The sequence below is a fragment of the Parus major genome, chromosome 3 (genome assembly GCF_001522545.3).
Source record: "Parus major isolate Abel chromosome 3, Parus_major1.1, whole genome shotgun sequence".
NCBI classification, from domain to species: domain Eukaryota; kingdom Metazoa; phylum Chordata; class Aves; order Passeriformes; family Paridae; genus Parus; species Parus major.
The window spans coordinates 3,750,711-3,771,058 of NC_031770.1; the positions used below are offsets into that span (position 1 = coordinate 3,750,711).

A 20,348-nucleotide genomic window follows, 5' to 3' on the forward strand; every position below is an offset into this window, starting at 1 on the left:
TGGTGCGGGATGGGGCTCACGGACCCCGGGATCCCGCCCTCAGCCCTGAGGGAGCCGGGAACTGAGGGAGGGATGGTTTCACTCAACGCCAGGCGGCCGCGGCATTTCATTTTTATAAATCTCGGTGTGCTCCTTGTAGCTTTTCCCTGCTAAGTCCAGGACCTGCTGTGCCATCCCACCTGTCCTGGGTAGGTTTTGAACACCAGGTTTTTTTTCAGAACCCTTTGCCAAAAAGGGGTTTAAGCAGCACCTTTGTCACAGGTGAACTTAGACAAGAGTGAATCACAGGAAAATAACAAATGCAAGGTAATTTTTTTGTAACAGCCTGAATTTCCCATATGTCTGAGAGGCTCAGCTTGTATCTCCACTATAGAGCTGTAAGCTTTATAATCACTAAAAATAAGGCTAGAATTAAAAAATAGCTTATACCTATTGGGTTGAGCTTAACTACTGTGTTGCTATAAGAAGCTCTTGTTTTTTTCTTTCTTTTTATTTTACATTTCTGAGTAGCTGTTTAGGTTATTTTCTTCACCCTAAACAGTACAAATGTAATGCAGTTCAGATGCAAAGCACATATTTGAACCCACATTGATTTTGTATTGTGTTTACAGTAAAACACAGCAGCTCAAAAAAAGCTCTGACTGAAAGTGCCCACATAGTACCTAAACCCTATAGCTTTAATGGTATATCTTCGGCTGGGTATGAAAAGTCAGGGTTTCAAGTGCTCCTGTGTAAAGAAAATTATCCAAGGAATGTTCCCTTTCACCAGCAAGGTGAAAAACCAGGCAGAGAATGGGGCCTCTCGAGGCTCTCTTCCATTTTCAAGTTCCTGTAGCTGTACCAGGAGCTCATTGCAAGTGAAACACATCCTCATGGTGAGCAGTGTTCCAGTGCCAGCAACAGCTTTGTATGGTCAGACATCAAAATTCAGCATTTGGACAGTTGTCAAAACAAATAAACGGGGAAAACATGACTCATCAGTTAAGATGTTTTAACATCTTTCAACTGTTTTTAGCAGTTGCTTTTGATTTTATTTTTTTGCTGGATTTATGCACCTTTAAAACGGCTGAGAAGAGGATTTGGAAATGGAAGATCTTTGGCTTTTTATACTCCATTTTTAGCAGGCAGAGAGGAAACCAATTTTTGTATAAAGGCAGAGAAATGCACACCTAGGTCATATACAGGGAAAAGGTCTACCTAGTCTGGATATATATATTATATATAGATATCTATATAATATAGATATCTATATTACTGGATATATCCAGTAATGGTTTGGATATGTCTGGATTTATATCACCTCTAAAATGATCCAAACACACCCTAAATGGCAAAAATCACTGTGAACTGTGACTCTGCTCTTAAATTCCACCAAGCAAGGATGGCAGCAGTACCAAATCCTGGATATTTACCACTAAAGCACTATATATTGATTCCAGTTATAGCTGGAATCAATAAAGAGCCAAGCTTTTAAAGAAGCTCTTGGGGAAGACTTAGGTTGTGGTTGGCCACCTCCTTGTTCCCTGAGGTTAGGGATCATTTTGAGTTTGTTGTGGAATCCCAAGGAAGTTCCTGGTTTCTCCTGGGTGTGTACAATCAGTGGTATAGGTAAATCCGAGGATATTGTGTAAATTTGGGTGGTGGCAGATGTCATTTCTCTGGTGCTGAGCTGGGCTTTGGGTTTGGTTTTGCCACAGCATGCCACAAAGGACCTGAGAGGAAAACGCAGAGAGACTGTGTGCTGTTACCAGCAGTTGTGCTGCTCAGAGGTGCCCCAGGGCTGGGAGCAAGAATTTTCCAGGATTTGGAAGGAAATAAAGGTTAGAGCTGGTGCTGTCCCAGCTACACGTGACTCTGTGCTTGGCAAAAGCAGCTCCTCCAGTGCTGAGATCATTTGGAGTCAGTTCGTGCCGTTGCTGGGTGGAGCCTGCATTCTGAGTTGGTGTGTAGCGAGCTGCTGAGCTAAGTTTAGAGCTGCTGTGGTCAGTGGATTCCTTGCTAACAATTTTGGTCTGGCTGGATTCCTTCCCTGAAGGGTTTTGTCAGCCGTCAAGGATGTACTGGATCTGAGATGAGTTGTCTGGCTAACTTAGGGGGGTTTTGTTATCTGCTTTTGTTATCCCCTGTCACTCTCATCTGCCTTGTTCTGTGTCCAGTATGAGCTCCCTGGCCATGGCTTGGTTTCATCTGAGGCCCTTGCAGGTGTGAAGGTGGCATCAGATGGGGACTGACCCAGAGCAGGCTCTGTGGTTTAGGACTTGTCATGTCAGGATGGAGGCTGAACTTTGAGCCAGGGCTGAAACCCAAGGACCAAATGTGTCATTAGGTCACGTTTAAAGCCAGCACTCCCTGAAGCCTTTTGGATTTGTCTTAAGAGCCAAGTTTAGACTTGGAGTTGGCTGCACTTTATATTGTTATATATCCTTGCCCTCTTATCATAATTTCTGGCTGTTCTGACCTTTTCCAGCATCTCCAAGAATCAAGGAGACAATAACCAGTCCCACAATAAACATCCCCATACAAGATCCTGGAGTTGTAACGGAGTTTTTTAGCTTAGTTTCTCGAAAAAAAAAATGGTTTGTATGCTTAGTACTCTGTCCTTCAAATAGAACTTGAACCTAATTTTGACTAAATGTGGTAGAAGCCCTGCATTTTCTGGCTTTGTGTGACTAGGCAGCTGCAGGAAGAAGTGAGATTTTTAGTTAGAGCTGCATTGAGGACATAGCTCAGTGCTTTGGGGATGTTTGTTGCTGGTACAATGTTCCTGAAATGGAGGATAATCTTCCAGGGGGTCTTTTTTGCTTTTCCCTGGAGATGACTCACCCAGAATCCTTGAGGCAGCAGTGATGACAGCAGAAGGAATGATTGCCACAAATAGGGTGACATCATTTCACCCCATGGCCTTAGATAAGTTATTAAGTACCATTCCTTAATCATGCTCTTCTAAACATTTAATAAATGCAATACTCAAGTCTTCCCAGCATGAAGTTTTTGTATGAGTAAATTTTAGTTTTTCAGAGAAGAAGAAAGTCTCTACCTAGAGAATATTTTTTTCTTCTATCTGGAGTTTCATGCCAGAAGTTTTGGCTCGTGGTGCCTGAGGCTGAGCCCTGCTGGAGCTGCCAGCCCTGCCTTCATGGGATGGCTGCATGGCTGCTTCCACCTCCTGGAGCAGACACTGAATGAGGGATTCTGCTTTCTATGGATTCTCTTGGGATTCTTTTACTTGATTTCTTCTGATTTTCTTTGTTTCATTCCTGCTCTGGACTATGTATAGCAGAGTTTTTGTCCCTTTCATCCTCCTCCATTACTTGTTAATATTTTCTGAGGGGTTTTTCTCCCTTATGTTCCTTGAAAAAATCCAATTTGACATCCATAGATGGAAAAGTTGCTCACACATCCTTTTCAGCAAAGGATCTAGGAAAAATGAGGACACATTTTGTGGGAGGAAATGCATGCAGTGCCATACAAGTATTACCTTATTACGTGTACTTGTAGGTAATGTCAGCCAGCACAGAAGGGTGAGGGCTCTGCAGCAGCACAACATACAGGGCTGCCCTCTGGTATGGTAGGGAAGGAAAATGCTTTACCCATACTGATTTTGTTCTGCTAAGATATCAGTGTAAACATTGCTATTTAATTTTCTCTAAGTGCAGTGAATGCCATCTGATCTCTGCTTCTAAATCTACAATATTTTTTTTAAAAAAATAATCTTACTTTACTGCACTTGTGGACTGACTTTTCAGCTTTTCCAGGCAGTAATTCCCTCCTTGCTCTTACAAAAAAAAAAAAAAAAAAAAAAAAAAATTAATTGCATTTTTCCTTATCAGTGTCAAGTTGGCAGAAAAGTTCCTGGTCATAAGGCTACAAAAGGAATTAGAGGGACGGATGAGCTGCTGAGTGAGTTTGTGGGACTGAGACTGTTGCTGCTGTTAATTCTCAGCACTTTTCCCTTTACACAGGAGGTGGTGAGGACACACAGCACACTGGTAGTGTAAGTCGGTGACCCTTGGTCTGCAGGGTGCAGGCGGAAGCTGTCTGGTGAAAGAATGAGTATTTCTTTGTGGGAATACCTGGGGAGATGATTCCCCCCTCTCCCTCTAGATGCCAGCAGAGCACTAGCCTTGCTGTGAGGCGTTGCCTCCTGGATGTATTTCAGAAGAGTGTTAATTTGTAATGCTGCTTGATCACTTTTTAGAGGTTGGGATTAACGGATTGTCCTGTTCAGAACAAACTTTGCATCCTTTGGAGAGCTGATGAAAAGAAGAAGCACCTGGAGTTTAAACATGTTTTTATGAGTATCTGTTTCCGCAAATACAAAACATGTTCTCACCTGTGATACATCTCTCTATTTCACAGGTAAAGAACAAATCACAGGCTTCTTGGCAAGCACCATCCTGAGCCCTCAGAGGCATCCTCGTTTGTATCTCCACATAAAGGTGTTGTTCCAGAGATCCCTGTGGAGGAGTATGGCCGTTCCAGGGCAGCGCTTGCTGAGGGAGCATCGTGATTGAACTTGTGCATCCTTCCATGAAGAGGCTGATGGAGCCTGAGATGTGGTATGAGCTCCCTGCCTTGGGCCATGTCATCTCCCAGCTGGCCCATTTAGTATCTGCCACCCCTCTGGCCTGCGTGACTGGAAAGTGGGATCCCTTCTGGTGCTGAGATGGATCAGGCTGAATCACCTTGTCCTGTTCCTCTGGGCTTTCCCATGCCTGCTTACAGGCATGCCTGCTCTCAGGGACTGTTTCTCTAATGGCATTTCTTGCACCAAAAGCAAGGTGTCCCTCCCTGCTCCCACACTTCAAGCAACAGTTCTGGCCCCTGAAGAGTCTTTTTTCCTGTATTGAGGGGATCAGCTCCATTTCCCAGAGTGTTTCTGCTGGGAGACTCTGTGAGACTCAGTGACTGATTTTCAAGTGCTGTTAGAGACAGAGCATGGTGCACTTCTGCTGTGACAACCAGGGATGCACCCACAGGCACCCTTGGCTGCTGTGAACTCTTTGCTTGGACTTGCTTCTTTGGAAAGAGGACAAATACAAGTGAATGGAGAATGATCTTGATAAGACTGTCTTCCAAGAAAGGACATAGAAAAAGCTACACAAACTGTTCAAAAACTGTATTTCAATGCTCTCTGCACTTCCCCCAAGTGGTCTTCCTCTCAGAGAAACAGAACAAGTGGAACTGCGCAGCAGTAAGTGAAGTATTAGTTATATATTTTTATATTTTGGCGTTTTATAGCTCTTAAAAATTGTTTCAGAGATGTTTGGGTATTCCAGTCACGCTGCCAAAGGTTTGTGTCTTTGAAGCTGGAGGTACAGATGGGATTTGCTGTTGGGTGCAATCAGGAAAAAGGGGGAGAAACAAGCAGGTGGAGCAAAGCAGGGCAGCTTCCTTACATGGCTTTATTGGGAAAGTTTCCGTGCAGCCCCTGGGTTACTTTGTTCCCCTCACTGCCCCAGTCCTGAGAAGCACTCTGAGAGCTCCCTCCACTGGAAAAAGTTTATTTGGTCACTACTAAAATGAATCCTGGTGAAAATACAAAGTGGTAGTAGGAAAAAAAAATAAATTGCATTTGAAGCACTGATACTTCTCATAGATGTTGATAAATACAAATCCCATGTTTTTAACCCTGCTGCTACATCCCATACATTCCACTTTCCACCTGTGGAAGGGTTGAGGGTTACTAGGCAAGAGAGGGGCACTGCCCCTGGCTGGGGCATCTGTGCTTCAGGATGGTTCATCAGCTCAGATGGAATTGGGCTGCTGAGGGTCACTTTAAGTTGGAACAAGTGGGGACTGTGAGAGCAGGACTTGTATATTTGTGTGGCTCCCAGAAAGGGCACTTTAAAGGAGTGGGAGGCTCTGATGTGTTCCCTTGGCTGTGAAATTCAGGGGGGATGGATGGAGAACTGATTGGAGAAATCAATTGTGATGGACTTCCTAGTTCAGTGATTATCAACTGCAGTGTGGTAAAGGGTAGTGAGATATGTCCTCTTAATATCTCATTTTAAATTATGTCCTCTTGCTTTGGACTAACTCATATTTAAGTGGGAGCAATCTTTATTTTCAGTTCCAGTATCTTTTTTTCCTGCCCTTCTCTGGAGCTAAGCTTTGAGACAATATAAATTGCTCTTCACAAATCTCTTATTTTGCTTTGTTTCTGGTAAAACCAAACACCCCAACCAAGGTCTCCTAGAGCTATGCTGTGCAAACACAGGGGAATATATGACCTCTGCCCCAGTTTGGCATAATGCTTTGGCCAATTTGCTCTCTTCAAATGACAATCATCTGTAACTGTTTATTAAACCCTCCAGAAAATGCAGGAAAAACCAGGCCAGAAATAAGCGTAAAAACCTAGGTCCAAACAGAGGAAGGTCTGAACTACCAGAATGAGAAAATAAGAGATTTTCAAACTGAAAAGATGACACCATCCTGTCTTCTTCATTTTCATTTCACTTTCATTGAGTGTTTGAGTCATGGGGCTCAGGACAGACATGGCAGGAATTTGTATTTGTCCAGTCACAGTCATTCCCAGACCAGGGCTGGGGAGAGGACAGATTTCCAGGAGAGGTTTGCAAGTCCATAGTGGTGAAAAGGCACAAGCCTCCTGCTGCCACATACAAAAAGAAAGCACTTGGGACATCAGAGAACACAACTACTGTAATAAAAACATTTCTTTACTATATGTTGAAAGTTCATTCTAAAACAACAAAAGGAGGTAATTTTTCAGGCTAAACATTGTCGATGGTAAAGACAACACCAAGATCCATGTCTTTAAAAAACCAGAACATAGCTCTGTAGCTTTTATTTCTGTAATACTGAAAGCATTAAAAACCCCAAAAGAATGGAACTTTTACACCATACAGCACCTTCCCCTCAGAGTCCAGGGGGTTTTATGCACTGTGTTTGTACAGCAGCTGGAACAGGCAGCTCCTGGAACTGAAACCTATGAGGAAACATCAGATTGGGACACCTCCTTGGATTCTAATGGCATCTCAAAGTTGGGATTGTCAGCATCTCTTATTATTGTACAGCAATTGGCACCCAAGAGTTCATTTGAAAGGTGTCTGCAGAACTGCTGCTAGTGCAACAAAAAACTAGGGTTTTTCAGGTCTCAGCAGCACATGCATTAAATTGCTTCATTACTTGGCTCTTTGCCTCTGTATGAGGTGAATCTTGGGACAGAACATCCTCTCTGCTTAAAATCCACTGGGAAACAAATGTTAATATGCTCCCCTCCCCCATTCTGTTGGTCACTGCTGTACTGCAAACCCCCCACTGCCTGTCACCTTGCTTTGGGGAAGCACTTGGGAGTCTCAGTTGTGGACAAACTCATAAAAAAGTCATAACAAAACAATTGCCTCTGTCCTAAGGATCCTGCACAACCTGTGACTACAAATAAATTTCATGTTTCTTTTTCCTGAACTGGTTAGGTTGATGATCTGGATCCACTGCATTTCCTTGGAGGAGTTAGAGCTGCACAGCACCTTGTCACTGAGCCCACTGTCTCCTTTCAGCTGTACTCTCTTCATGGAGAATACCTTTAAAAAATTAGAACCCCCAGCTTTGCTCTGTGAATAAAAGCAGTGCATCTTGCTCAGCTTAATGCACCTTGGATTACAACTCTCATCACACAGACTGTGCTCATGAGAGATACTGGAGGCAGACAGCTGGCCAGGCAGCCTCTCACTGTGTCAAATTTATGCTACTCCATTTGTAGGTGATTACAAAAACAATTTTTCAAGGTTAGTGTCCAGACTTGCTGCTGCTTAGCACAGGAACAGGAATCCAAAGCCTTTTTTCTAGTTGACTACCTTCATTATTAGTTTTTCTTTTTTTTTTTTTGGTGCTTTTCTCTCCCTTAGAAACATCAGGGTTATGGAATCTGATGGTTCATAGTTTTGCTGAAGGACATTTTCAGAGTCTCACAAAAACACGCCAAGGTGATGGAGATAGTGAACTTTGAATGCATAGAACAATCACTCAGAGCTAATTAGTGGTTTGTAATTTTAAGGGATAATCAAATGCTGGGTTCTTGTAGGAGACTAAGTGTGTACCATACTGCTCACTCTGAGGCTTTTTACATGCCTTACACAGGCACACAGACAAAATAATTGTGGTAATGAGAAAGAGTCCACTTGCTGCAGACAGACCAGCAAAAACATACTTGTAGCTGGGTTTTGTTTTAAAGCTGGTGCATGAATTACCTGGAATTTCCTGGCCTGTCGTCTGGCTTGACCCTGCTTTGTTGGAGGCAGTCACACAGATTTGGTAAGAGGTGAATGGTAGCAGGTTATACAGAGTGTACTGCCTGGCTGTGGGGTAGATGTTGTCCATGACAAGCTGCCTGTCCTCGCTGTCCTGGGCACGAAGCATCAGCTCATAGCTGTGAACAACTGAATAAGGGGCACACCAGTGTACCTGTGCAGAGCTGTCAGTGATTTCAGTCACCTCTTTGAGCCTGGGTGGGTCTGGAACCTCATCTTCCCTTGACGTGCCGGGACATGAACACTGGGATATATTCTGGAGTTCCCTGCATGGCTTCTGCAGGTGCCTGCAAGGCTTGTAGTCACAGGCAACGTGCACTTGTGGGCCTTGCACCGGGGTTTCCTTTGCTGCTTCTTCATACTCATAGTCATCAATGTAATGTGGTGATGGTGTGGTGGGTGCAGGCTCTGAGTGGGCACTGCTCCTTGTGGAGTTCAGCTGTGGGGGGCTCGTCTGGGGGGCACCTTCCTTGGCATGAGTGGCAAAGGAGTGAATGTGGTGGTTGGTGGTGTGGGGAACTCCTGTTCCTCCAGTGGAATAATCACTGGTGGTCTGGTTGAATTGCTCTTCCCGAGGGAATGTCGTGTCAGTTGTTCTGAGCCCTCTCTGTAGCTGTTCTGTTCCAGCTGGACTTGTGGAGCTGTGATCTGGGGACTGAGCAAAGAGCTCTTGGAGAAAAACTGGGAAGGAGGTTACAGATGCCAAGGAAGGGGGATTGCTTGTGGATTCAGAAACTGTCTCCTCATGGGAGGAACTGTTGGCTTTTGTTAGGATCAGCTCCGTTGTGTTGGATGCTGCAGTGCTCATCACATCCCTCTGGATTAGGGAGCTGGTATAGGTGTCTTTGGTTAGCATTGGGTTGGATGCTGCAGTGCTCATCAGATCCCTCTGGATTAGGGAGCTGGTATAGGTGTCTTTGGTTAGCACTGGGTTGGATGCTGCAGTGCTCATCAGATCCATCTGGATTAGGGAGCTGGTATAGGTGTCTTTGGTTAGTGTTGGGTTGGGTGTTGCTGTGCTCCTTACATTCCTCTGGATAAGGGAGCTGGTGTGAGTCCAATCTTTGGTCAACAGAGCTGAGTCTGTTGTTACTGTAGCAGAGGCATCATCACTGGTGAAGCTGAAAGCATCGTGAATGGGAAGGGCTGTGTTTGAATCTGGCAGTGTAACATTGCTCTCTGAATGGCATTTATCGTAGAGCTCCAGCAGCGAAAAAGATGTTGGAGGTCTGCCAGAATCTTCCTGGAATGTGCAAAAAGTCTCCCGAGCCCTGCAGGGGGAAACCAGAATAGTCAAGATCCAGAAGAACATCACAGGTGTCTGTAGGCTGCTTGGACTGGAATTGATGACCTGCTGTCAAAATAGTCTGCCTTAGTGAGAATTGAAACCTAGATCAAAACTAGATTGTCTTTACAATAGTCTGGGCAGATTTCCACAGCACTGACTGTGAAATTTAACTGGAACTGGCTTTTTGGTTTTGTAAGGTGCAGGGATATCTTTTGCCCGAGGGGAAGTGTCCTTTGGTACAACAATGGCTGTGAACTTTAGCAAAGGGCATCGGGATTCAAGGCAACTTGTCGTAAAGGGTCAGACTTTAATGCCGCAGTAACAGGGGAACACATGCAGGGAGATGTAACAGGATTCCAAGGATTCTTAATCCATCTGGTTTAGGCAGTGGGAGGTGGGACTTTTCAATGACTAAGATCGAATTCTTTATTTACTCAGACACTGAAGTTTTGGTAAAGAATGCAACTGCTAAACCCATCCCTGTGAAAAACTAATTTCAACAATCTAAACAATCTACTTCCCTGCTCTCTGAGAGATTTGATGACAAATCTTCTCGGTGGCCTTTCGAAAGGAAGAAAGACCATTTATATGCAAATATTTCTTTTAACTGCAGCTTATTGTAATTAGTCTGTAAAACTGTAGGGGAGCATGAAAACAATAGGTGAGAAATGGTGCTATTTGCAAGGGGTTTTGTTGACTGCTGGTGGTGATGTAAGCGTTGGGAATAGCAGGGTTAGAAGAAAATAATTCGTTAAAGATCTTCTAAAGTTTTCCAGTTACTGCTCCCAGAGCTGGTACATCAAGACAGCTCATTTTCTGTCTTCAGCTAATAGTGAAATATGGTCCAAAACAGAAAATATTCTCCCCTTAACGTAGAATCCACAGCTAATAACACTTAATGCTTTGTCCCTGAAAGGGACATTATTTTGCACTTCTGCCTCTTGTGGAAGGGAAGAACACACAAGGAATTTGAATCACTTAGTGAATGGTGGTGAATGTCTGCCCCCCAAACAACTCTGCACATTGAAGTTGTGTCTGAAGAGCATTACTTGATCTCCTTGAGCTCACTTACTTTTGCAGAACGACCTTCTTGGGCTTGGACAGCAGCCAGGAGAGCTGGCAGTTGCACAGCAGAGGATTCCCATACAAGTTGATGGTGGTGATGCCATCCGAAGAATTGGTGTTCCAAGGATTAAAGGAACTCAGGTTACAGCTACAAGAAGACAAATGCAATAATTAAATGAGCTACCTTAAACAGCTGGAGCGTGCTTAGTATCCCTTATCCTTAGTATGTGTAAGGCACAAAGCAATGTTCTCAGTTCCCTTGGCAGTAACCAGTTATTAAACCCACCATCCTGCACTCTGCAGGCTCAGAAGATGCTCTTTTTTTCTAGGATTTTAACAGCAATTTCTTTAAGTGATATTTAGGGGTATGGGCATGATACTTTGGACTGGTATTCCTGCAAGTGTTGGAAAGTGCTATGTAAACCCCATAGGGCAGTCAAGGGGGGATTGGTCCCATAGGGTTTTTGTTTTGTATGGGTTTATGTTCCTGAAACTGGTTTCTAGGCACAGCCAGTGCTCTAGTGTTTGTTTTCTGATATGCTTATATCTGGATTGGTATTATAAAAATGTTTCAAAGTGCTCTCCAGATTTTTCCTTTGTACGCATTTCACCTGCTCTTTATCTTTTGATAAATCACTTTTGGACTTTTGTTCCTCTTAGTATTTCAGGTATGTAACATACCAAGAGGTGCTACCCCTAGAATGAGGACTAAAACATTGTATTCATCCTTGCTGAGCAGGGGACTCTCAGTGAGCTGCTTCTCCTCTGATGGGATATTGCCACTGTAGGTGCTGGAAGCCCAGTCTGTATCACAGGTGGGATTCAGTGGATCTGTGCTGATCTAAGCAGTGCTGGGTGAATTCATCCATAGGACAGGGAGATAAGGCAGAGGAGAGGGAACACAATGGATACAAGCAAACAATTAATTGTGCTATGAGTCCCATGCTGCTCTTTGAGCTGTATCAGCTCTATCAGGCCAGATCACAGGTTTTACACAGCAAAGACAGCAAGTCCACACCTCCTTCCTAAATCTGATAACAAACTGTTTGAGTCAGTGCCCAGGCACCACAGCACTGTGAGGCAAAGGCAGCATTATGTGAGGAAGGACAAAAAAAAACCAACTCACTTCTCAAATGAGAGATGGCTCAGATGAGGAGCACTGGCAAACATCTCCGTCTGCACAAAACCCAGGGAACGGGAGTTCTGACAGTGCAGCTCTTGAAGAGCAGGCAGAGACTTGAAGACGTCGCTATCGAGGCTTCTTAACCGTGGCATGTTTGTCAGGTGAAGTGATCTGAGGTTGGCCAAGTCTCTGACCCACTCTGGCTGAACTGAAACAGAAAAATACTTAAACCTAATGCCTAAACAGAGCATTCCTGTGGATTTCTGCCTAGAAAAAGATATAATGTATCTGTCACTTTCTGCAGCTATTCTCTTTGGAAAGGAATAGAACAAAAGTCATTACACCCGTGTATAAACACTCATGCAGCTGCATTTTTGTAATAGTCTGTGCAAGTCAGGCTGTCATAGGGCAGAGGAAAAGAGGGAAAAAAAGGACAACAAAGCTGATAAGAGCTATGGAACAGATTTCTCGTTGGGTGAGATTAAATGAATGAGGATTTCTCTACTCAGGAAGGTGATCTACAAGGTCCTGACAGGTGCAAGAAAGGCAAATCACTTATTTCTCCTGGCACAGGAAGCAGAGCCAAGAGGCACGAAACAGAAAGAGTAGGTCTTGTACAAAAGGGCCTTTCCATCCCATGACTCAATAGGATAATTCACCACCACAAGAGGGATTAGGCAAATTCATGGAGGAAATTTGGTGGTGCAGGTTTAATGTGAGTTGAGGTGAAGCCTCTGGCTTGAGGAGCCCCTAAGGCCCTGGCCCTGCCCCACCCTGAGCAGCTGGGCAAGGCATCTCACATCTGTGTGTCTCAGCACCTCAGGTGTAAACTGAGGCTGGCAGGGGAGGCCGGCAAAAGGGAAAAATCCTCCTGTGGATTGTTCGGGGCAGGGATTGTCTCCCCCCTCAGCGGAAGTATCCACAAAAAGCCTCTGTGCTACTTCAATGCAGCACTAAAAGCTGAGTGTAGCTGTGGGGACAAAGAAAGATTTCAACAGCCTGTTTGGAAAGAGAAACTAATTTCCTCCTGTGCTTCCCAAAACTAATCCCGGGGCTGACAGGGGGATGACTGTCAGTAGCAGAGAGTGGGATTAGGCTGGAAGTGGGTGACTACACTGGGACAAATCGTCCTGTCTCATGGTGTTTGGTCTCTGCCCTTCCTTTGGGAGGCTGGTTTGCATGAGAGTGCCTTGCACGCTTGGACCAGCTGTTTGCAGCTTTCAGTGTGGGGTGTTCCCCCTGCACTCCAGGCTCAGCCAGGATGGGAGCCATCGTCCCAGCAAGGCTTCTGCTCCCCTGGCCTGACCAAGCCCCATGCCTACAGCGGGAAACCCAGAAACTTACTTTTCTCAAAAAAGGTCTTGCTCAGATCAAGCACGTTGATGGAGTTTCCAGGCCTGTTCATGGCCTCGTTGGGATCTGTGCTGATGGCAAAAGCAGAGTCCCTAATTCCTCTGCTGTCATCCTGCCCGAGCAGTGTTGCAGAGAGGTTCAAGACCTGCAGCTGAGGGTAGCAGGAAAAAGCCAGTGGCTGGATTTCCATCAGTGGATTTCCAGCCAAGGACAACCACCTCAGGCTAGGCAGGGCAGAGCTGTGGCAGGATGGCACAGATGACAGCTTATTAAAGCTCAAGTCCAGCTTGAGGAGACTGCTGAGGGCTTCAGATCCCCACCTCACAGACCAGAGGTGGTTGTGCCTCAGCGAGAGGACATGCAGCTGTCGGAGGTTTGCTATCTCTGTGCCGTTCACCTCTTCCAGGAGGTTATTGCTGAGATCCAAGGTCTCCAGGGCCTCTGGAAGGCAGACAGGAAAAGCTGTCAGGTTGCTGTTGGTCAGCTGCAGAGTGATCCAGGTCTTGTTCTTCCGATCCTCACAGGACATGCTAGTAAGATTAACATTCTTCCAAGTGTCTTCCTGAGCCAGCTGGAAAAAGGTGGTGACATCCCTAGATGCTGCTCTGCTCACAGGGCCTTGTGCTGTGGTCCCCAGCAGCAGAGGGAGGATGAGCAAGGGCGACAACATCCTTCTCCGAGGTGCCTGCAGTTTGCAAGATCTGTTTCCTTTTTGTTTCAGGAAGGGGAAAACAAAACATCAACATTTAGATTAAAATTCTTCCAGGTATCTACAAACTATTTAAAAGAAAAACAGTTATAAGCCCTTTCCTGTTATATTTGGATAGTGATAAGTGGTAATTGATAGCTCTTTTGTAATTGAACCTAAGTAAACAAGTTTTTCACAAGTGAATCCTTGGGGACAGAAGTATCATGCAGTCTCAGTCATGCAGGAAGCTTGAACCGAGTTGTATCCCACACCAGGACCCTCAGTGCCAGCAGGCTGTCCTGCATAGTGTCCAGTTTGGCCAGCCCAGTGGGAAGAGTTTTCCTGTGGGGTGATGCCCAAACAACGGGGTCAAGTGTGCCTATGGCAAGGGACTGTTTCCTGTGATATTGTGCAAAGCAAATCAGTGGATCTGAGGACAGAGGAGAGTTGCCAAACTTTAATGCACAGGATCCCAAACTGGGCTGAGTTGTGTTGGAGTGGGCAGGTAAAAGTTCCTTTCCTGTTTTTGGAAGTACTTTTGTTAGCAAAACCAGGGACTTGTGTGGGCTCTGGCAGGGCAGTTCTGCCCCATTCTGAGGACGGTCACAGTGGGGACCCCACAGGGGTTTGGGGATACTGAGCAGCTGGCAGTACCCCACAGCCTGTCTGCCAGGCAGCGGCAGGGCTGGGCCCTGCTGTAGATGAGAGCTGCAGACAGGCTGCACAGCCCAGCTGCTGGGAAAAGGATGCACTGAAAATGCAGCTCCCGAACCACATGTCAGTGGAAGTGGTCAGAAATCGAGTATGCTCCTGGATCAGGGCCCCAAAGGCCTGAGCGCCAGGAAACATGTTATTTAGTGTTACAGCTCCCTCCTCCTCCCAGCCCTGCTTTTGCCTTTGTAAAAAAAAAAAATGTCCTTAATGACCTGTGCGAGGTCCCCACAGGTACTCGGTGTTAGAGGAAGGAATTAACCCCAGCCCCAAACCCACGCTTTTCTTATTGAGCTGTCTTTTGTGCTTCCCGGCATCAAAATGGTCATTCCTAGTCCAGAAATATATTACAGTGTAGGGTGATAACCGAAGCCCCACGTATTATGAAATATCTCCGACCTATTCCAAAGTTTAACTTCTTGCTGTTCCCTGAATGATGCCAGGTCTTGCCCAGACTGTTATCCTTTGCTGCCATCTCAGGTTTGAAGTAGGGACCAGTAAAATAGTATAGACCAGACCACCAAAATAATGTGTTGTGTTTGCCCGTGTCGTTTTCGTCAGATGGACCCGTGCAAGAGCCAAGCAGCCTCAGGACTTCCCAGTAGCCGCTGGATCCCCTGCTCCGCAGCACACCGGCAGGGAGAGGATGGGAGGAATTGGGCTGCCGTATTCCAATCTTAGATTTAATCTTAATCCTTGTATCTAAACCGCATCCGCTTGCACGTACCTGTCCTAAAGTCCTGGTGCCTCGTGCCTCCGCTCGGAGTGGCTCCGACTGCCTGGCCTTGATTTTATACGCTTGGTGTGACTCAGCCGACGGCGTGAAATGCCTCTTTTCTGTTCCCAGCTTTCCCTGCTCCCGGCTCTGCCCACAAACTCAGGCGAGGTTTGTTCCAGGCTCACTCCCCCGCATCCAGCTTTGAGAGGGGGCGGCTCCGGGCAGCTTTCCCCGCTCCCTTGGCCCTAGCGGGAGGTGGGTGGGAAGGCTCTTATTTCCCAACACTCAGGCAGGGCTGCTCCTGCCTGTCTTTGTCCAAGCAGAGGGGGGTAAAGGGAACAGATCAGTGTCAATAGTCCCAACTCTCACGTCTTCCACTAACGGGGGGAGGGAGACGAATTGTGCTCCTTTGTTGGCAGGTCAGGATGATGTAAAGCTGGGGCTCTGCCTGCTGTCATGAGCTTTGCTCTCTCTTTAGGCGCCAGTGAGGGGTTTCAAGTGTTTAAATTTCTAAGACTCTTGCTCTTGGGGAGTAAATCCTGCTAAAGTTCGCGCAGGACAAATTACTTTTCTAAGGAGGCCCTTAGGATATGTCAAAAGTGAAACTCTCACCTGCTCCCGCAGAGAGGAATTCTCTGCCGATGGAGAGTGCGTGGATGTCACATATTCCCCGTGTGACAGTCTTGGGAGGCCGCTCTTGGTCCCGCTGTGCGTGGGTTGTGCTCTGCGTTCTGCAGCTGTGTACCACATGGCTTGGGAGAATTCCCTTCCTGCTACTTCTCTCATCCTTTGCTGGATAAGTAAAACTGACAACATAAACCATCTCCCACTGAGACACCGGCCCTGAGCTGGGTTTTTCAGCATTCCCACAATTCAAACAATAATTAGGTCGAGAGCAGAGAATAAAGTCAGAGAAATGATCCCAGAAAGGGATGAGTTGATGGAGACTGTTCCAAAGTAAAAGCAAAAGGGTGGCTGTCCTGTTGCTACTGTAAGACAACTAATTGTTCAAATTTCCAATGAGAACAGTAGTCAGCGCTTTTCCTTTATCGGGGCAACAACAGACCCCTGACATGAAGGCAGCAACGACCTGTAAACTTTGGTGCTAAAGTGCAGATAAAGGTCTTGCTTGCCCAAAAACCTTGAGTCTGCGAGTAAACTTTACGCAGACCTTATCTATTGACCGCGTGGGTTATTATGTGCGTGGGGAGAGAGCCTTGAAAAACACCAGGACATCCACAGAACAGAGATAGGGGCTCCCAGAAGGACTCTCTGGAGCCATTGCGGTTCCCTTGGAGGCTGGGCGAGGTGCACATGTTGTTCCCCCATGGAATGGCTCCAGGGCAAGATAAATGGTTTCCTCAATGAGGGGCTAATCCCACCGCTGACCCCGGAGGGGCGGCCGGGCCCGGCACGTGCGCACCCGCAGGTACCTTCAGAGCTCTGCACTCGCTGCGGTTCAAAGGGTGAAGTGGAGCAGGTTACAAAAATCTGAAGAATTTGGTATAAGAGGAGGAAAGTTCAGCTCCAGACAGGCCGGTGGAAAACCCTGCCTTCACTCTGGCTTCGCAGAGCTGCGGGTCTCCTCTTTGGGAAGCCGAGGAGCAGGGAGGTGGCCTGGCTTTGCCCTGGGCTATTAAATACTTGTGTTTGCTGCCCTTAGCTCAGTATTTACAGGCAGTGGATTTTTATTGCTTATTTTAGGGTTATTGGTTATCTTACTGATTTTAATATCTTACAAAAATACTCCAGGAAACTCCGTGAGCCAAAAGCTGCCTTAATTTGAATGAGTTCATCCTTACTGATTTCATTTTAGAGACTCAGTTGAGCAGACTGTCAGACTGGGAGAGCGGCTGCTCGTTTTGGTGAAGGTGGAAGGGAGGTGGAGGTTTTGTTTGCCCAGAGGCCCTTGATTTCTGAGTGATAAAGAGAACCTGTTGCAAGAGGCAGAGCACCCTTGGAAAACGAGCTTTTGTTATTTTTATTTTCCATCGTTGTTTCTGGTGTTTTGGATGGCCAGTTTTTTTGTGGCAGGTATTGTATCTTCCCAGCTCTTTGCTTAGCTGCAAACTCCCATCATCTGAAATATTTCTGCTATGGTGCTACATCTCAGGCAGCTGCCCAGGTACTGGCAGGTTTCCCAGGGCAGGCAGTAGCCCTCAGTTCACAAGTTTCTTTGAAATACCTACTAACAGCAGGCAGAGATTTCCCCTTTGTGAGTCTCTTTGGCTTGTTCTCATGTCGCCTTTTATTCTTTTTTCCGCTTTTCTGAGAGTTTCAGTGACAACCTGAGGGAGCTGTTAGCAAAGGCAGGCGTTCCTGTCAGCCTTTTCACACGGCTGATGCAAAGAGAGCTGAAGCAGACGCCCCCTCCCCTGGGGCGATTCAGGGCTGCACAAAGCCCCTCTGCCCGCAGGAATTCTCAGGCTGAGCCCTGCATTCCTTAGTGACACCAAGATAAGCAGAACTGGGGTGAGCAGAAAGGTGAAGGATGGTACCAGGCTGTAAAGTTTAAGAGGTGAATGTTTCTTACTGGCCGTGATCCAGGTGATGGTTAACAATGAAAATATCTTGGAAAAAATCTGGAGAATGGCTTTTAAAGCCAACAAATGAACTGTTTCACAGGTCTGTCCACAGAGCAAGCACAAGCAGGACATTTTCCCACAGAGAAAGGAGAGAGAATGGAAGAACAGGATAATTTAACCTGAGGTTTGAGAAAACTATGGGGTGTGTGTTTCCTTACACGGGATGAAGGCAATGGTGAAATCCCCTATGGAATTTGATGTAAGAGCAGCAGGATCCATCTGACATTGGCAATGCTTTACCTTGACCTGGCTTGGGTTTAAGTAAGCACTGTGTATAGAATAGGGTAGCAGCTGAGCTGAGGTATGAGTTTTCCTAAAGGTTTGTTTTCATCTAACAACATTCCTGTCCAGGATTTCATCTCTGTATTGCAAAACTCCAGGGCAGACGCCCCTGTCCTGCTTTCACTCATTCTGGGAAACCTCTCCCACATCTGGCACTGTACAATTAATAACATGGTTTCTACAGCCCACTGAGCCCGTGGTCTTCAGCCCTGTGCATAAATAGGTTTGATGACCTCAGGAGAGCCAAGTGTGATCAGGTTATTGCACAAGTAAGGGAGGCTGTGGAACCCCATGTGCATTAAGGGGATGTCTGGAGCTGGCTGGGACGTGCTCGGTGACATGGGATGAAAGATGACTCGAAGCTGTGGCTGGTGCAGGGGTCAGGCAGAGCAGGCTGGGGCAGGCCTCCTCTCAGGTGCTGCCCACCATGTTCAGCCTGGAATTATGGAAGTTAAGGAATGCCCTGGGTCATGCCTTCCCACTCCTACCTCTCCAAGAAGGATCCTTCTTACTGAAACCCCTCCTCTGCTTGTAAGAAGGGGAGCTACAGTCACATGCAACACTCAAAGCCACCAGATAAAAGCAGTTTCCTTTCCTACCTATTCCTTACCTATTGTGAAAAAGCCTTGCAAAGTGACTGGGGCAAGGAGAAGAGAGCTTCCTGGAATGACCTAAGGAAATATGGAGAGAGGGCATCAGCAGGGGATCACTCTCTTAAACCTAAAATGGCAAAGGATAAGGCTTACAGCCAGCTGGGATGAGCTGGCAGAACTCCTCCTTGCAAAGCAGCAGCAAAGGATTTAGTTGAAAGGCAGTGACACATGAGGTAAGATTGAAGGAGGGGCAGGAAAGAAAATGGAAATATTTGTCTAGTTTTTCTGAAATCCCAGTAGAGACAGTTTGAACTGGAAGTGAACGTGCTTGTTTAGCAATGAAATGAGCCACACACTCATACTGAGAGCTATGCTCAGATTTCCCATCTCTGCATTCCTGTGCTCAGGTCACGTAGGCAAGTGCAACAACAGGGCCTCCATGCAGCACTCTGAGACAAGCTCTGCTCCCAGAGTCCCAGTCATGGGTTGTGCTTCCCATGGAGACATCCACAAGAGTCTGGCATTGCTCACTGCTAAATGAGGGCTCCCATGCAGGCATGGTCAAGATCCTCACTGCAAAGCCTAAGAAGAGCCTGATCTGGAAGGCTGCTGTCTGTGGAAGAGGTGCTGGCACTAATACGTGCATTTAACTCTCCCATGACACCCTTAGGCAGGTTTTAAATATGGCCAGTGTTTGGACTTGGATGGATCTCACAACATGGGGAACAAACTTGGCTTGTGTCAAGCAGGTGTGAAGTGAGTTCTCTACTGAAGGAAAACTGGATGGTCCCTCAGCCTGTGCAAAATGTGCTGAGGAGAGGGAAGAACAGAAGGCTGGGAAGCAGACTGTACTTTTATCTTATTGCAAATGTAAAGCTGTAGTTTAAACTGCACAAACAGAGTGATTGCACTGAAGCCCATTGACAGGGGCTGGGGAAAAGCAGAGCACATGGCATGAAAATCAGGGCTCTCAGTTTCCAGTAATGTTTATGAATTTATGCAGTGATTTCAGCAGCATCCCTTTATAATATGACAACACCTTTCCGTTGTATTTCTTTAGATATGTGAAACCAGTTTTGATTTCACATATCCAGTAGTTTCATGAATTCTCCCAGCTTTACTGTGTCCTTGCTTTACAGAGTAGTACTAAATTTCATTCAGTTTGGTGGCTGTGTGGGGCTCCTTCCAGCAGGCAGATCTGCTAGCTTCAGATCTGATTCCTCAGAAACATCCCCAGCTCCTCTGGACAACCTGTGCCAGGGCCTTACCACCCTCACTCACAGGGAAGAATTTCTCCCCAATATCCAACCCAGCCCTGCCCTCTGTCAGAGGGAAGCCATTCCCCCTTGTCCTATCACTGTGTGCCCTTGGCAAAAGTCCCTCTCCAGCTCTCTTGTAGCCCTTCCAGGGGCTCCAAGGTCCCCCCAGAGCCTCTTCTCCAGGCTGAGCACCCCCATCTCTCTCAGCTGTCTCCAGAGCAGAGGGGCTCCAGCCCTTTGAGCATCACTCTCTGCATTCTGCATTACACACATCAGATCATTTCTACAGGCTTTTCAGATCCTCACCTGAACAGCTTAGTTCAGTGAGATGTCACAGTGAAACAGAGTAACAGGGACAGAAAACAGAAACACTCAGACTAAGAGTCCTCTTTAATAGTTTTAGGTAGTTCCTA

General features: G+C 46.3%; 1 protein-coding gene and 1 long non-coding RNA gene across 3 annotated transcripts; one reads left to right on the forward strand and one right to left on the reverse strand.

Annotated features, from left to right (window-relative positions):
• Positions 1 to 6: 6 nt before the first annotated feature.
• On the forward strand, positions 7 to 15,231 carry LOC117244124. Its single transcript, XR_004496621.1, has 3 exons — positions 7 to 306; positions 4,360 to 5,194; positions 15,060 to 15,231. It is a non-coding gene; the product is annotated as an uncharacterized LOC117244124 (long non-coding RNA).
• On the reverse strand, positions 7,822 to 15,314 carry LRRN4 (leucine rich repeat neuronal 4). 2 transcript variants are annotated; one of them, XM_015621301.3, is made up of 6 exons: positions 15,226 to 15,314; positions 13,091 to 13,807; positions 11,750 to 11,954; positions 10,631 to 10,771; positions 9,158 to 9,541; positions 7,822 to 9,085 (listed from the first exon to the last, which is right to left on the reverse strand). In XM_015621301.3, exons 2-6 carry the CDS (start codon positions 13,767 to 13,769, stop codon positions 7,993 to 7,995), a joined length of 2,502 nt encoding a protein of 833 aa, XP_015476787.1. In that variant the 5' UTR covers positions 13,770 to 13,807; positions 15,226 to 15,314; the 3' UTR covers positions 7,822 to 7,992. The 2 variants fall into 2 exon arrangements, with proteins under 2 accessions (XP_015476787.1, XP_015476786.1); XM_015621300.3 differs by having other exon boundaries at positions 7,822 to 9,541.
• Between the last annotated feature and the right edge of the window lie 5,034 nt (positions 15,315 to 20,348).

Excerpts from the sequence above, each read along its gene's own strand:
- LRRN4 (XM_015621300.3), bottom strand. The coding sequence starts at position 13,769 with ATGTTGTCGCCCTTGCTCATCCTCCCTCTGCTGCTGGGGACCACAGCA. Across the intron at positions 11,955-13,090 it reads CAAGACCTTTTTTGAGAAAA|TTCAGCCAGAGTGGGTCAGA; the intron begins GTAAGTTTCTGG and ends TTTCTGTTTCAG. Across the intron at positions 10,772-11,749 it reads AGCCATCTCTCATTTGAGAA|CTGTAACCTGAGTTCCTTTA; the intron begins GTGAGTTGGTTT and ends GTCTTCTTGTAG.